The sequence below is a fragment of the Macrobrachium rosenbergii genome, chromosome 40 (genome assembly GCF_040412425.1).
Source record: "Macrobrachium rosenbergii isolate ZJJX-2024 chromosome 40, ASM4041242v1, whole genome shotgun sequence".
NCBI classification, from domain to species: domain Eukaryota; kingdom Metazoa; phylum Arthropoda; class Malacostraca; order Decapoda; family Palaemonidae; genus Macrobrachium; species Macrobrachium rosenbergii.
Genome location: NC_089780.1, coordinates 31,912,706 through 31,930,068, shown reverse-complemented (window position 1 = coordinate 31,930,068; position 17,363 = coordinate 31,912,706). Strand labels below are relative to the sequence as shown.

At 42.3% G+C, this 17,363-nt stretch overlaps 1 protein-coding gene across 1 annotated transcript in view; it reads left to right on the top strand.

Annotated features, from left to right (window-relative positions):
* The window catches only part of LOC136826316 (stress-induced-phosphoprotein 1-like), a 199,016-nt gene that overhangs the window by 86,558 nt on the left and 95,095 nt on the right, over positions 1 to 17,363 (top strand). The window contains exon 5 of the mRNA XM_067083560.1: positions 14,909 to 15,051. Within this exon, the coding sequence (XP_066939661.1) occupies positions 14,909 to 15,051 (143 nt within the window). The remainder of the gene's footprint in view (positions 1 to 14,908; positions 15,052 to 17,363) is intronic.

Below are 17,363 nucleotides of genomic sequence, written 5' to 3'. Positions count from 1 at the left end.
CCCTTCAGTTCTATCTCAAAGCCAACTGGCAGAGAAAGATATTTCCAGATTCGTTCATCTTCAAACTCACCCCCAAAATCAAGGAGGACCTTCGGTGGTGGCTGGCGGAGGACAGATTTGAGACAGGGATGTCACTGTCTCCTGCGAACCCCAACCTAATGTTGTACTCCGATGTGTCGGATCTGGTTTGGGGAGCCCTTCTCAACGACTTGAAAGTATCAGGTTTATGGTCCCTGACTGAAAGAGATTTGCAAATAAGTGTGAAAGAATTGAGGGTGATTCACCTGGCCCTTCAGTGTTTTGCGACAGAGTCCTTCGGGAAAACAGTTGCGGTACATTCAGACAGCATGACCGCACTGGCCTATGTAAAGGAACAAGGAAGAACCCACTCTTTTTCACTATACGAAGCAACCAAAGACTCTTGTATGGGCACAGAACAACAGGACCATCGTTCTGACCTGCTTCGTCCAGGGCAAAATGAACGTTCTCGCGGACGAACTAAGTCACGGCAAACAAGTTCTACTGACGGAGTGGACACTCAATCCACAAGTGTGCACCAACCTGTGGAAACAGTGGGGAAAACCGACGGTAGGTCTGTTTGCAACGTCAAGAAACCACTGTCACCCTCTGTACTGCTTCCCGACTCCAGTCCGCAAGCTTGGGCAACAGATGCCATGTTGCAAGTTTGGTTGGGTCTTGACATCTTCGCCTTTCCTCCCTTCGACATGGTAAGAGAAGCGTTGAAGTTCAACACCCACAGCAGTGTATCAGTGACCCTAGTGGCCCCCTTTTGGCCTCACAAGGAGTGGTTCTCGGACCTTTTAAGCCTACTAGTAGACTATCCAAGGTTTCTACGTCAGAAGAAAAATCTTCTTAGACAGCCCCATTTTCTTCGTTTTCACTGAGGCTTATCCACTCTCGCTCTGATGGGCTTCAGACTGTCAGGGAGCTTGTCAGAATGAAAGGGTTTTCAAGGGAGGCTGCAGAAGCTATTGCAGGATGTAGGCGATGATCTTCTGCTGCAGTCTACCAATCGAAGAAGAGTCTTTCGGAGCTGGTGTTGAGACAGAAATATATCCTCTACTCAAACAACTGGAGCTCAGATCGTAGATTTCTTTGCTGTTCCTCAGATCCTCGAGGTCTAACCACGGGATACAAACCTTTGTTGAATTCTGTCTTCAAGCACAGAGGAATAGACCTTGCATTAAACCAGGACTTGAGTGATTTAATAAAGTTCCTGAATACTACTAAGCAGGATAGAAGCCCGGCTCTTGCATGGAATTTGGATATCCTCCTCTCTTAAAGATCTGACAAGAAAGATGCTTTTTCATATGGCCTTAGCAGCGGCGAAGAGGGTTAGCGAGCCACATGCCTTGGATAAGAGAGTAGGCTTCTCGCAAGGTGATGCTATCTGCTCCTTGACCTTAGGTTTTATGGTGAAGAATGAAGACCCCTCTAGTCCCTGGCCACTCTCCTTTAGAGTCAAGAGCCTGGCTAACATTCTAGGTCAAGTAGTTCAAGAAAGACTCCTCTGTCCAGTTTGTTCTCTTCGCGAGTATTTATGAAGAACCAAAGAAGTTAGAGGCCCTTTTCCGAATCTGTGGCATTCAGTTAAAAACCCCAGTCGGCCACTATCCAAGAATGTCTTTAACATTCCTTTTAAGAACTGTGATTTCTGAATCACACTCCAAGATCCAGGAGGATGTTTTCCCTTCATGCAAGGTCAAAGCACATGAAATTAGAGCAGTAGCGACTTCCTTGGCCTTCAAGCACAATCTATCGCTGTCTTCTCTCTTGCAATCCACATATTGGAGGTGCAAATCAGTTTTTGCAATGTTCTACCTGTGTGATGTGGAAACAACTTAGGAAAATTGCAGTACTCTAGGCCTGCTTTTCACTGCTGGCATGGTGTTGGGTGAAGAGCAATAGGAGGAATTTCTTATTTTTCCTCTATCCACTCTCCTTGAGTGAGGATTGGTATTTTCTTGGGAAGCCTGATTGGTACTGTGTTGTGAGTACCATCAGTTGGTTTGATTTTTGACAAGTTTGTGGTGTAGGTTTTAAAGTTCTGGTCATATTTTGTACTGCGCCCAGGGCAAGGGCACACACACACATTCATATTCGATGCGTCTTGGTTGGATTGTTAGCTTTGGCAACTTGCGATTAACTTCTATGTTGCAAAGTACCCACTGAATAGAGACGACTCTTGGCTCTACCGCCACACCACTACAGTTCGAGAGGAGCTCCGACCAGAGGCAGTACCCACCTGCCGTTGCTCCCTCACCAGGTAAGGTTACAACAAGCATTTCACAATGGTAGCTAAATTTCCTATTTCAAATTCATCTCCATCCCTGAGTGTTTTTGAGTATGTTTGTCCATGTATCCCACCTCCTGTCAATGTGGGATTCAGCTATGTAATTATTTGGAAAGTTATGCGTATAAGTTTTTTATATACTTACCAAGTAATTACATGATCAGAGCCCTCCCTCCTCCCTTCTCATGGACATAGAGCATAAGCTAACTGAGCTCTTTAGCTGTGCTGTACCTATCCTCTCCCAAAAGTGGGCGAGACAGTATAACTACACCTTAAGACAAATGAGCACTACCGCAAATTTTAAGTTTTGAGCTGCCGCGTAAAGTAGAAACAATAGCTATGTAATTATTTGGTAAGTATATGTAAAACTTTGTTTTATTATAAAAATGTAATTTTTCCTAACTTACAAATCTGAGGTCTTACATAAATTGCCCACCTCTAGCCACCCCTCATTCTGCATCTTGGGCCAAAAGGGAAAGGGAATGCGCACCAACTGGATGGTGGGGATTCCTCCTCTACCATCAGTAGCCAACTACCAATATCCATCTTGTTTTTAGTTGAACGGCCAGCTCCAGCTTTCACTAAGCTCTTCGTTGGGTGAGTCAGTAGAGCTGCGGATTGGCACTCTCTGGGCCGGAGTTCAATTCCCACACCAGCTGATGAAGAGTTAGAGGAATTTATTTCTGGTGATAGAAATTCATTTCTCGCTATAATGTGGTTCAGATTCCACAGTAAGCTGTAGGTCCCGTTGCTAAGTAACCAGTTGGTTCTTAGCCACGTAAAATAAGTCTAATCCTTTGGCCCAGCCCTAGGAGAGCTGTTAATCAGCTCAGTGGTCTGGTAAAACTAAGGTATACTTTTTTCTTCCAGCTTCCACTGAAATTGAATCCCTTATGTAAAGACCTCAGGTTTGTATGTTAGGAAAAATACAAATTACTTGAAAGTTTGTCGTATCATGTGAAGTCCTTGGTAAGGTTATGGACCTTGACTCTAATCTATCAAAGGCAGAAGATGAAAAGAAATTGATTGTATACTCCCAGTTTTTAAAGGCAGACAAAGCAGTTTTAACAACATGACCTCTCCAAAATAAGTTGGAAGAAACCTGAACACTCAGAATGTTGGTAGAAGTGAGCTGTAACTGCACTTACAACAAAAATAAATGAGGAGGAGGTTGCTGAATGGGTAGGAACTGTCTATGAAGCCTTGAGTTTAAGTTTGTTCCGACACTGTATACAAACCAGTGGTCCATTACATTAGGAATTACTTACGGCAAAGCTGGACACCGCCATTAAACTCTTGAACAAGGTGGTTAGGCAGTAACCACTGTCAGGTAGGCAGGAATGCCTGCCTGCCCGGATGTAAACATTCCAGTTTGCTTTCGGCCATCATGCTTTGCCTGACTGTTGTTAAGCTCTTTATTATACCGGTGGGATCTTTCTGTATTTGTGTGTATAAAATGCGTGTGTTTGATATTTATTGATACAAACCCACGATTTGTGATAGGCTTGCATAAGCCCTCATTTCCCCTGAGTCTGTGTCTTGGGTTTGACGGCCAAGGGCGTATTTAGAGGGGCATAACCGAGTGGTAATGCTTCTCTTCCCGTAGCCCTTTATTTAGATATTGAAGGCATTCCATTGTACGTTCAGAGATATTACATTGGGACGTAATATCTTCTCTCCCCTACATTGCTCGGGACGTAAGAGTTCGCTCCTCTTCTTGGGCTCCCACCCTCCATATACAAGGGCATGACTACATGCTTTCTACTTGTGCTCAGTGTTGTTTTCACCATCTGCGCTATAGAGAGTTGCGGAGGGGGAAATGTTTCAGGCGTCGTCTGTAAGTTTGCTTCCAAGGCCCCCTTGGTGGCTTCCCGTCCTTCCTTCTCTCTCCTTGTAGGTTCTTGCTTATCTCTCCTTCGATAGAGATGTCTCTCCTTCTCCCTCTTTGCTTGCTCGTCAGGCAAAGACCACGAGGGGGTTGGTGGCAGTTGGGTGACCTTTTCTAAGGGGCCTCCTCTTCCTGCGTGGGGCAGCTCCCCTCGTAGCGAGAGGAGTCTCCCTCTGCTGATCATCTTTGGTTTTTCTTTCAGGTTGACAGTGAGCATCGCAGGCAAAGCAGTAATTGGCTGGATATCTCAGGGGATATCTTGCATGACGGAGTCCCGACGTTCATTCAGCGTTGCTTCGGGATCGACCACAGTACCTAGTTGGAATGGCATAGCTCCATGTTGGGATCGTTTTGACTCTGTTCCCGCTGATGTGGATCGATCGCTGTCATTGCTGTCCTTCATGTATGCTGTGGCACTGCCTCGTGTATCTGTGATCATCTGCTCCTGCTGCTCCCTGTGTTATGCTCTTGTTAACTCGACGACAGTCTGTGGGCGACTCTTCTTGGTTGCCTTCCGCAGCTGCCCTGGTCGTTCCTGTCACTGCTGGTGACTTTCATGTGAAGTTTCTGGCTGTAGCTGTAGCTCCTGCCTTCATGTGAAGTTACTGGCTGTAACTGTAGCTCCTGCCTTCCAAACCGCTTCCGTAGCTCCTGCATTGGCTGTCCTGATCGTGCCTGCTGCATCTCCTGATGGTCATGTCCTGGGCTGCTTCCATTGTGTTCCTGCCTAGCTGCCCTGGAGGTTACGATGTATTGTGTCCACCATCCTGTAGAAGATGTCAGAGTAAAGGTGAGGAAGTCGCCCAGTGGAAGTGATGATCCCGGCCGTTGTGGTAGTTCCTGCTTTCCGAACTGCTTCCGTAGCTCCTGCATCGGATGTCCTGATCATGCCTGCTGTTTCTCCTGGCGGCCGTTGTGTTCCTGCCTAGCTGCCCTGGAGGTTACGATGTTTCATGTCCACCATCCTGTATATGACGTCAGAGTGAAGGTGAAGGAAGTCTCCCTGTGGAAGTAGCCCGTCTTCTTCAACTTATCTTCGATTTTGTCTTCTGCTGCCTCTTCCTTTCCTCTCCCGAGGTTCAAGGGGGTCCCAGGAACTGGACAGACCTCTGTTGGCCGAAGGAGAGGAAGGCTGCTTCTTTCCTCTTGATGCCCTTGGACGTCTAGGGACTGCCTCCTTTCGAGAAGGCGGTGGGTCTCTCGTTAGCTCTTCCCAACCTTCTTGTTAGGAAACAGATTCACATGCCCCTGGGTTTTGTGTTTCGGGAGCCAAGGGTACGCAGACCTCTGTTTGCAATCCCATTCCCATTCCTAGAGGTTCCGCCTCCAAGACGAGCTGCTTTCGGGCACTCATTCGCGAGGTGCTCCAAGTGCTCAAGATTCTTTGGAATATCGAGTATCCCGATCTGGTCTGGAGAGTACAGTAAACGACCCCATATTCGCAGTCTCGCGATTTGTGGACTCACCTATTCGCGGATTTCTCTGTGGAACATACATACGCATTATTCGCTGAAAATCCACCCATTCACGGTATTTTTCTCTGAGAAATATTCACTAATTACTATATGGTCATCTCATTTTCATGATTAAATGCACTTTTTGTGATAAAACTATTAAAATACTCAGGTAGTGCTAGAGTTACAATAGTTCACCTTACGATAGTTCGATTTTGCAATGGGATAAGCAATTAATACCGATATGACACTATTTATAAAATACTTTTAAATTTCATGCAGGCACAGGCAGCAGCGTACAATCAGGCAGCAAGAGAGACCAAATTACAATAGACCAGCTTCTTTTTCTACAACTTGTTAATAATGTTATACTCTTGCGTAAATGTGTATAGCCATAAACAACCAACCGAGAAACATCAGCCCTTTTGCTTGTATTTCAACCATCGTACAGTAATACACATTTACCGTAGGTTATAGTACAAATGATGTTAAGTAAAATAAGACTGATATATTTTTACATTATACCCTTATTTGGCATGGATAAAAGATCGGCAAGGAAATATATGCTAAATTTATGCTGCAAGTTGTAGCTGAAGCCTGAGAAAGCAATGCTCAAACTGCTAATGACTATAAATTATCGGCAATGTGGATGAAACTCAACTGTAATTAAAATTGAGAGAAAGTATTTAAGTCAAAACTACTGGGCATGAAAGAACACATTACAATACAGTAATACCTCGAACTTGCGCAATTCGAGTTGCACAAATTCACAGACACAAATTTTTCATTGGAACCTAACTAATGGTCATACATGAGTTTTTCACAGAGACGCGGACATTTGCGAACACTGAGAAACCCAGCAAAAGTGTTTGTTTAATTTTTTATGTACTGTAATTTATAAGTTTTCAAGCTTTTATGTGTAAATTAATTAACATTAAATATTATTAAAAGTAATAATTTTTCTCTCTTTTAGCGAGATGAATTTTTATGGTACATGTATACAGGTATGTTTATTTGTATGATAAAAAACTTTTTGCCTAATAATAAGTACTAATTTTCAGATAATAAGATTAATAAAATTAATTAATAATAATAATAATAATGATAATAATAAAACTGTAATTACAAAATTCGTATTATTTTGAACAAACAAATTCTTCCCTCATCTTGTGTAAGGAGGTCGAAAGCAAAAGCTGTCAGACATGTCATTTAACATGACAAGAAGGGGAGTGTTGCTAATCAGTGGTCAAATTTTCTCTTGTCTCTCTCTCTCTCTCTCTCTCTCTCTCTCTGTGTGTGTCCATAATAATTCATAAAAATTTCACTTAAGTACAGTGAACCCCCATATTCGGGGATCGTCCCACACCCCATCAAGAAATAGCTAAAACCGCGAATACTTAAAACCCTCTAAAAACACTTAGAACTGCCCATTTTGATAGTTTAAATTCATAATTTATGGAAAAACCCTGTAAAAATGCATATACCTGAGTATTTTAATAGTTTTATCACAAAAAGTGCATTTATTCATGAACATTATATGAAAACACAGTAAATAGTGAATATTTCTCAGTGAAAAACACCGCGAATGGGTGAATTTTCCATGAATAATGGCTAGATATGTTCCACAGAAACCCGGGAATGTGTGAGTCCGCGAATCATGAGAACGCGAATACGGGGGGTTTACTGTAAGGACAACTGTTATCTCTCTCTCTCTCTCTCTCTCTCTCTCTCTCTCTCTCTCTCTCTCTCTCTCTCTCTCTCATTCGAAGTTAGCAACCTACGTATTATAGCACTGTTTCTCTGTATGTCTTTAACTGTACAGTAGATAATTTTGAATTGATCTAATTTTACCTGTACTGTTTACAAACTGTAAATGCGGCATTCTAAAACATAGAGACATAGAGCATTTCAGAACAAGAGAAAGTGACAGAATAGAGAAGTTTTTAAAAATGAGGTTGAGAAGACGTCTAAAAATAGATTGGTGGAATGGGGGAGAGAGTCACACCATTTATTTCTTTTCTTAAGGGTAATGTATTAAGCTAACTTTTAAATGAAAACACAGTAACTTTAATTTTATTTAATAGTTAGTTTAATACTGAATTTCCATCTTTTGATATCTAACGTAAGAAGATTCTCCTCTAAGTAATAATTCATAAATAATATAACTTGATATTTCAAGTAAGGACAATCTCTCTCTCTCTCTCTCTCTCTCTCTCTCTGTAGTAATTGATAAATAATTTCACTTTCTTAAGGACAACCCTCATCTCTCTCTCTCTCTCTCTCTCTCTCTCTCTCTCTTAGTTAGCGTTCACACATTTTACTACTTATTAATTCTCTGTACATCTTTACCTGTACAGTAGATAGTTTAAACTGATCTAATTTGACCTGTATCGTCTACGAAGTGTAAATGCGCTTGTGTTGCAAATACGTTCTAAAACATAGAGACATAATAACTAAGAGTTGTATTAGTCAAAATATAAAACACTGTTTGTTCATGAAAAAGCATTTCAGAACAAAGAGAAAGAGACACAGAATAAACAAGTTGTTAAAAAGAGGTTGAGACGATTCTAAAAATAGATCGGTTGGAAGGGGAGGGAGAAAGAGAGAGAGAGAAATTTTCCTCCAAATCTCAGTTTTTATGTCAACCATTTATTTCTCTTTTTTAAGGGTAATGTTAAGCTAACTTTTTAATTAAATTACAGTAACTTTGATTTCATTTAAAAGTTAACTTAATAATTTGGGAGCATGATTAGGGTCATATTTAGTGTTTAACTTTAGAATTAAGCATTTATTAGCATTTTTAGAGACCATGCCAAACTTACGTGAAAATTCACCCTGCACGAGGGGTTCTGGAACCTAACCTCGCATAAGTTCGGAGTATGACTGTACTACTATTTTTACGCCGATAAACGATAAAAACGTAAAGCTCTTATTATGATGAAATCAAGTGAAAATAGCGAACGGAATCTCGATTTTTTACACAAAACGAATGCCTCCAAATTGCCAACGTCATCTATTAACGAAAAAAATAGCTAAATTAATTTCACAATGAGACGTATTTGTTATATTTCGACTTAAAAACACTTCGTACAGTATAACGAAAAATAACCTTGCCCCATATAAATAAAGTATCCAGAGATACACTTACCCCAACTAGAAGCAAGAAAAGTGCTCTAAAATGAATTAAATACGACGAAATAAACACAGGATAAACAATTTCCCAACTCAAAACATTGATCGCTATGACCACAATTTATAATACAAAAGCAATATAAGAATATACTGCATACAATATTACTGGATACAGTGAATTAAGGCATAACATTTTAAAAGATCCATGGAAAAGATGCATATTCGTTATGTTGATGTTTATATAATACGATATGTAAATATAGAGTACAGTATAATGTAGGCTACGCTACCGTATATGTATAAGATATACCATAGTGTAGGCTAAGCTAATTCTTGTTTGTTATTCAATTTCTCTTTGTATTGAATTATTATAAGTAACTCTGCATGAACCTCCAGAATTAACTGATATTAATAATTACTATACCGTGTATGTATGGAGTATACTTTTTAGTGTAGGCTAGGCTACCATATATGTATACTTGGTACCAAATATCCTAACGAAGGCTAGGTTATATTCGAGATAAATTTTTTCCAACAAACGATGGGTTTTTTTGGAACCTAACCCCATCTTAAGCAGGATAATACCTGTATAAGCAATTTTTTTGTGTGTGTGTGTGTGTGTCTGAACTATCAAAATAGTCAGTTCTAAGTGCTTTTAGAAGGGTTCTAAGTATTCGCGGGTTCTAGCTATTCACTGGGGGTGTGGTATGCATCCCCTGCAAATAAGGGTTTTTTTTTTTTACTGTACTCTCCCCAGCCCAGTTCGGGAGCAGTGCGAGAGAAAGGGCCAAGGCATCCAGATGTCTCAGCTCTTCCTGCCAGCACTACAAGTGCTCCCCGAGTGCTTACCAGTGCTTGGTCGGGTTTTCAGCCTGGTGTCACGATCCTATTGGTTCAAACACCAGAAGAAGCAGGGAAGAGATTCCCTTTGGGAGGCCTGCGGGACTTCTAATGATTGACTCTCTTCTGGGAGACAAGTTTCTTTCGTTGGCTGTTCCCTCCCTCATGCGGGAACCGATTCGCATTCTCCTCTGGGTTCTCGCGTTTCGGGTCCGCGAGAACGCGGCCTCTCGAGGCTGCGCTCTCGTTGCCAGTCCTAGAAGTCTGCATCTAAGACTGGTTTTGTGCCTGGCTCTTTTGGGAGTCTCGTAGGTCGCTTGAATTCTACGAATCATGAGGGCTCTCTTGATAAGAGGCACAGGATGAGAGAAAGTGCAGACACACCCAGGTGTCTGGGTATCAAGACAGCAGAAGTCTTGGTGTGGAGACGCTTTGGTTGCTTGGCCGGGTTTCATCCTTGTGTCTTGAACCTTAGGTTCGAGCATGCAGAATACCAGACACAGAATTCCCCTTTGAACTTTCTTCTTGAGGGGCCTTGGCCTCGAAGGAGTTTAGAGTTCGGGAAACTAGCACTAGTTCACGGCAAGACAAGTTCCGATTGTGTTAGCTCGATCGGCTTGCTTGCCCCGCCTGCTTGATCAGCTCGGTTCGATGTGGCTTTCTCGGCTCAGCTCACCCGCCTGCCTCCCACCATACCACCCGCTGAATTGTGTTTTCAAACCAGGTTCTCGGCTCTGTTCGAGTGAATTTTCTGCTCTTCTCAGAAAAGCGCTTTGCCACAGCACAAGCCCTCTTCTTCCCCTGTGTGGCAGTAATCTCCTTCAGTTGATTATCGCTCATGGTCCGCCTCTCCCTGGTCTTACTGGTCTTACTCTTTCTCTTCACCTGTTTTCTTTTGGCAGGACAGGTGGGGCGGACTAGCTCCCCTCACCTATTCTCTTTTCCGGAGCTCAGCTGCCTGTTGTGTTGGCCCCCCAATTGTCTCGTGGTACAACCAGGTAGCCAAGTAGGGTTTCTTGGGATCTGTCAAGGTCTCCCTCTAAGGAGAGAGGTACAGGAGTTTCACGCTTCGAAAGCAGCGAGGGTCTTCCTCTTCAAGTTGTGATTGCCCTTGTTTTTCGTCAGCGCAAGGATCCCCAGGACAGGACTGTGGCTCCCCCAATGAATAATCTTCATCACTTGCAACCGTTGTACGAGGGGCCGAGAGTTTCGGGGGCCGCCACGGTCCTTGCTTGCGAGAGCGTTCTCAACCAAATGAATACTTTTCTTTGGACAAGGAGTTCATTCAGGTTGAGACACTAAGCTTCTCCCCAGCTCGACAGAGCACGACTTCTTGCCTCGGAGGGTCTTGCTGACTGCAGTTCTGTGGCAGTTCTGGTGCTGAGAAGGACTTTGTCCCAATTCGAGTCTCCGGTTTCATAAGTCCCGAGTTGGCGCGACCCTTAGGAATGAACCTTTTCTGAACTTGGTTCTGCCTTTCTCTTTCAGAGATTTGCCAGATACCATGGTAATCAAGGTTCATACAAGGGCACTGCCTTGTCCTTTGGACAATGGGCAAGACCTTTGGGTCTTTAGTCATCTCAGCTGGACCTTGAGTTCAAGCCAGCCCCCTCAACTCCTAAGAAGTCCCAGGCTTCGGAAGAAGATCACGGAACAAATAGCCCTCTTCTTCCCTTCTAGAATAGTGCCCATAACTGTGTCTCTTTTTACCCTCTTTTCCATAAGGGAGGAGGGAAGAAGGGCAGAGAGAAAGAAGTATCAACCAGGAAGAAGTTCTCCTACTACAGATGCCTGGAGGAAATGATTCTTATTGAGTCTCTGGAGTTGGCTGCGAAATTGCCGAGACCTGGGAAGAGATTCCTTCAGGAGAAGTATCTATTTCCTTTAGGTCTCAGCAATTCTTTTCATCAAACTTCCATCCCGCTTCCTCTCTCATGCTCCTGATTCGGGAAATGCCAGGCCTGCTAGAGCTAATCGTGTCGGTATCCTGTCATCTTGCAGAAGCTTCCCCATGGTGGAGAATGGAGATCTTCTATTCCCCCATCCTTCTTCCCTCTTTGAAGTATGAGGAAAGAGTTAGGCTAATGCTTGATTGAAGGAACCTTTGAATATGCTTGCATATTCCCCTCACATCTTGTGTCTACTTATGGATTCACCGATTGAGGAATAGGCGCACGCCTGTAAGACTTTGTCTTGAAGGTGTGTGACCGCGACAGTTAGTACCTTGTCATCAACATCCTGGACTCAAGGCAGCCTTTTGGTCTTCCAAGAATTCAGGATGAGTTTTGCGACACTCAGTAGTTTTGTTGAACAACAAAACCACAGTAGTGGCATTCGTTGACAAACGAGGAAATTGTGTTTTTCCTCCTGTTTCATCTCTCAACATTTGCAGGCACTCAAGTGTTCTATTGCACACTCGACAGCTCAATTAACCAGATGCATTCCCAGTGGGAATGTATTGGTAGGTGATCTTGGCCTCGGGTTTGAGTGATCAGGACGGAGCGTGCTCTTCACTCTCTTCCTCACGAAGATTCACAAAGAGACTGCTCGACTGAGAGATCCCTACCATCTCTCTGTTGCCTCCCTGCACAACAAAGTCGGTAGTTTTTCTCACTCCATACCAGACCCAGGGGCCGCTATGGTGAGGCATGCTGCCTTTTTGGGAAAAATCGATATCTCTGTTTTCCCTCCATATTTGTCTGTTTCACTAGGGGTTCACAAGCATTGCTCACCCTGAGTTACAGACAAATGCTGGAAGACTTCGCCTTTCGCCTGACTTGATAGCTCTGCTTCCGAGACATCAAGAAGAGTTCTGCTTGACCCAGCCTCCTGTAGCAGCTACACAAGAAGGGGTTCTTCAGGCATTACATCCCTGTGTGTTCAGGACTTGCAGATCTTCCAGCTTTCCTTGCAACGGATATAGCTGGATATCTCTTGAAGTCCTATGCAACTGTCCCAGGGACTGGATCCGTCTTCGCTGGTGGGTGTCGTTGACGGAACTTCTTCTCGGGTCAGAGTTGCTCGTCAAGTCAAGACTTCCTCGTCTTCTCTGCCGAGGGTAGCTTCTCTCCCTTTCATTTGTGAAGAACATAGGCCCTTGTGACCTAGTCTTCTATCTAAAGTAGCCTTCTTCTCCTCAGTCGAGATTTAGCTATGGATGAGAAGCTTCTTCCGTCTTTCTGTCCCAGGGAACTGTTCCCTGGCTGGCATGTGACTCTCATTTATGGTTCCTGTCTCGTGCTCTGCATGCGCCCTTATGAGAGTCAGATAGAGATGTGCCCTCTTAGGACCAGCTCTCATCTTGCTCCAGCCTTGGTGTAGAAGATGGAAGAACTGGTGAAGGGGATTAATACCTTGACTCCTTCTCGGATGTTGTAAGTGGACTCCGAATCCTTGGCATCTATTGTCGGGTTGGAGTCCTTCTTGTTCCCCTCCTTCTTGGACTGTGTATCGATGATCCAGATCATTCGTTACTTTTTCCTATTAGGGAGCTGTGGTACTTTACGAAAAGGCTCGACATTCCTAACCTGGATGTCGTCAACATTTTCACTAGTACTCTCTCTCCCAAAGAAGTGTCTGAGGACATATCTTTCCCCTGGTTTTGTGAAGCGACCGAAGGAGGTACTGGGCAGCTGGCGACAATGATACTGGTACTTTCCACCCGAGAGCTCATGAAGTCAATGGCTTGGTCCATCTCTCGCATTCCGGAAGTTTCTTTCAGCCTGGAAGCAAGACATGGTCTCATAGACCACACTCTTGTCTTCCTGTGGTCCCACAGGCCTTTGGAACCTTTTTTTCTTGACCTTGTGGTGGCTGCTCAAGTTTTGTTTTTTTACCCAGCTCCTTCAAGAGGACTAGTTGCCTCTCGCCTAAGGTGTTGGTTCTGGAAGTGAGAAGGATACTGAGAGTGACTGACCTCTCTTCCGCCTCCTTCCCCGTCCTCCTACTTCCCCTCCTTCGGGATGAGAATAGGACTCGAACCAGCACTTACTGGATCTGGTGTATGATGCGGTAAGACCACACATTGTGCACCCGTTCTATGATTCTTGTAGAATCATAGAAGCAATTCCACTCCTTCCTCTAGCAAGGGGAGGAAGGAGAGACTGGCAAATGCCAATCTTGGGTTTTCCTTGCTGCTTCCGACTCTAGATTCTTCCAGCCTATTTCGTATGAGTTAAGTTTCCTACACTCTGATCAATGTGTCAGAGGCATGGTACTCCTCCTTGCTCTTTCGACCAGTTGCAGCCCAGGTGTGCAGAACTCCCGTCAGTTCAAGAGACTCACTCAGATTCCCCCCCTCCAACCAATGAGTCTTCCTAATGTAAAGGACCGATGGTTTGTATATCATGTCGGAACAAATCACAATTTTTGAAAGTAAATTGCATTTTTCCTAACTATACAAACCTGAGGTCCTTTACATTACATTTTTTGCCTGCATCATGCCACCCCTCAATCTGAACCTGAACCAAAAGGCAAACTGGAATGTTTACATCTGGGCAGGCGGGTATTCCTGCCTACCTGACGGTAGTTACTGCCTAACCACCTTGTTCAAGAGTTTAACAGCCGTGTCCAGCTTCGCTGCAAGTAATTCCTAATGTAAAGGACCTCAGGTTTGTATAGTTAGGAAAAATACAATTTACTTTAAAAAATTGTGATTTTATAATCCCCATTCATATAGCCTCCTAAAGCTAGAGTTAAAAGATAATTTACAAATGGATTGCAATTTTGTGATGAGTTTACTTACAGAATATGACCGGGATGTGAATTGAGGAGAAATATTGGAGCTATAATCTTTATCAAAAGGTTTAGTAAGAGAGGAGGTGGTTTAGAGGCACTTGTCTATCAGTGGATTTAAAATAGGACCATGAAGTCACTAATTTATTAAGAGATGAGAAAGGGTAGATTTGCTATCACTAACAGATGTAAAGCAGTTAGATGAGAAGTCTTTAAGAAGAAAAAAATTACATTTCAGGTAGGAAAATACACCAGTAGATTTTGTGTTATAGAAGCCTTACTTTCTCGTAAAGAAGCTGTTTGGGTTCAAAGAGTTTTTAAAGGTGGAGTTGAGTGATGTTCTGAAGACTTTAGCAATAATATGAATTAAAGCAGTAAGGGTGGTAGTTGGAAGGTTGGAGGCATTCACCCATCTTTTCTGTCTTCAGAATGTTGTACCAGTGAGAACATATGCAATAAGATGGCGTCATATAGAGATTAATGCTAAGTGAAGTTCATTGTCAAGTCTTAGTAAGCTACATTATAGTATTCCTTGTATATTACCAGATGGGAGGAGATAAAATGAACCCGTTCAGTGATCCAAATATAATGGTGAAGCTTACTCAGGACCCACGTACAAGAGAGTTCATGAAAGACCCCGAATACCTCAAGATGATTAGCCAACTACAGTCCAACCCTCAGGACCTAGGGTAAGTAGCATTGTCATTGTCAGCATTTTTTGTATTGCAGTAGAATAGTCATTTGAGTTGTTATACAAGAAACAGAACTTATTTTAGATGGCTGGTGTGGCCTCTCTAATTCAATAATAATTTATTCATTTATATCATGCAATCATCTTCATAATTACAAGCACATATGTCAAGTTTTGATACAAAAACTAACCTACTACTTTACAAAACCCTCTGTTTTAAGGCTGGGTAGATCCCAAGACCTGAATGTCTTTAATTAATGTGTATTGTGAGCTTTTTGAAAATCATTCCCTTTTGTTAGCACCAGCAAGTGCTGTATTCTGGACTGTATTTCACTACTGTGTCTACTTTATTGTGGCTTTTGATATATGTAATGTACAAATATTTATTTTTTCAGTGAATTTATGTAGTTTTTTTTATAGATGCTTCTTATCAGTGCCTAGCAGTATTGTTTTAATGTTTTTAAACCATTGGGTCATACTGCTAGACTGAACCAACTGTTATCCAAGTAGATGGATTATATTATATTACTTTATTTTATAAATTCATAGTTCAAAGGTTTAAAGGTCGCTCTTGGACGGCAAAAGCAAGGGACAGGTCATTGCACAGGTGTACAATATTTTAAGAGACCAACCATATACTGAAATGATCAGTATATGCCTGAGCCCCCTTTTCCACCCAAACCAGGAACAGTGACCAAAAGGGTAGACCTAAGGGCTTCCCTCAAAGACCCCCATTGCTAGCTCACAGGACAGTAGTGTCATATTTATCCAGTGGAATCTGTCAAGCCACACTATGAAGTCTAGGCAGAATCAGCTGAGCTTGGTTCTTATTGTCCTGGACTATTCCATTGAGGATAGAAAGATACACAGGTCAAAATCGTGTGTTTTATCTTGGGCAGCTGATTATATGTCAGTTTTGGAAGGTTAATCATTAATATTTTATTTTTATTTTTTGCATTAGGGAAATGGTATGGGTGTTACGAAATGCATAAAAAGTACATGTTTAACTTTATATGATGTTTTTATAGCAAAACATTCTTTGTTTAAAAGTATCCACTCATGTTGTGACATCATAGCATGATGAATGGTGGGAGAGAGCCAAATGTAAATAATGCCAACGTGAGGGATGAAAACACTGTGGTGAGGTAAAGAGATCTATGGTGGTTAGGTTGTCAATTTTGGGTTGTAAGTCTGTTTTGTGGTTTTTTGTAGTCGTAAGCTGCATTATAAAAGAAGAATGTGAATAGGTGAGTGGGTTGCATAATTGTAGCATTTTTGGACGGGTTAGGCTAGAAAACTTTCAGGTGGTATCAGAGTGTGGTTGGTTAAAAATGGATGGATCCAGTGGTAAACTTTGGGAGATGATGTGGAGAAGAGACTGTCCGAGATTTAACGGGACTTGGCGATAAGGATGGAGAGGACAAGTCGAAGATTGGCTTGTGGTGTGTGGAGAAGAAATGAAATATCTGGGGATAGAGATAAGAATGAGCTTAAAAGGAAAAGCTGTAGAAGTAACAGAAGAAATAGATAGAGATGAACTTAAGGATAAAGACAGTTCAGAGATAATCCTATCCAAACTAGATGAAGTCTATCTAAAAGATATGCTACTGGAAAATTACACTAAAATGAAAAACTGTTTTAAAATAGGAGAACCTAGTGGAAAGATGAGAGATTTTAAAATTAGGTATCAAAAGGCAGAGTCAGTGTAGTAGAGCAATAGGGAAAAGCATGCGGGAAGCCAAAGGTTTTCATGTGCTAGAACAAGCGAATCTCACAGAAAATACAAAACAAATGGTATTAGCAGCTTGTGGTCAAGGAAAGTTGGAATATAAAAGTGTCACAGATAATGAAAAGAATTTTTGAGGGATTAGGGAATAAAGAGGAGAGGGAATGTTGGGGATCAGAAGGTTATACGAATTCCAGGAGAGGGAGGGAAAACCAAAGATATTGGGGAAAAGTGAATCAAGGTGGAGGTGGAAGAAATCATATAAATAGAGAAGGTTAAGTAACATTGTGTGTAATATGCAAATTGGAATGGCATTGGTCCAGAGATTGTCCTCAGAATTTTCAAAATAAGAAGAAATCAGAAACTTGACAAGAAGAAGAAAAAGTTTATATAGGAGAAGTTAGTAAAATAGAGGAAGAATCATGGGAAAAGTTAGTAAAATAAGAGGAATAATCATGGGAAGAGATCGATGTAATTTTAGACACGGGATGTAAATTGACAGTGTGTGGGGGAATCAGGAAGAGTTGAGGAGAATGAATGATACTAAGAAAGAGTCTAATGAAGTATTTAATTTCTGTGAGTCA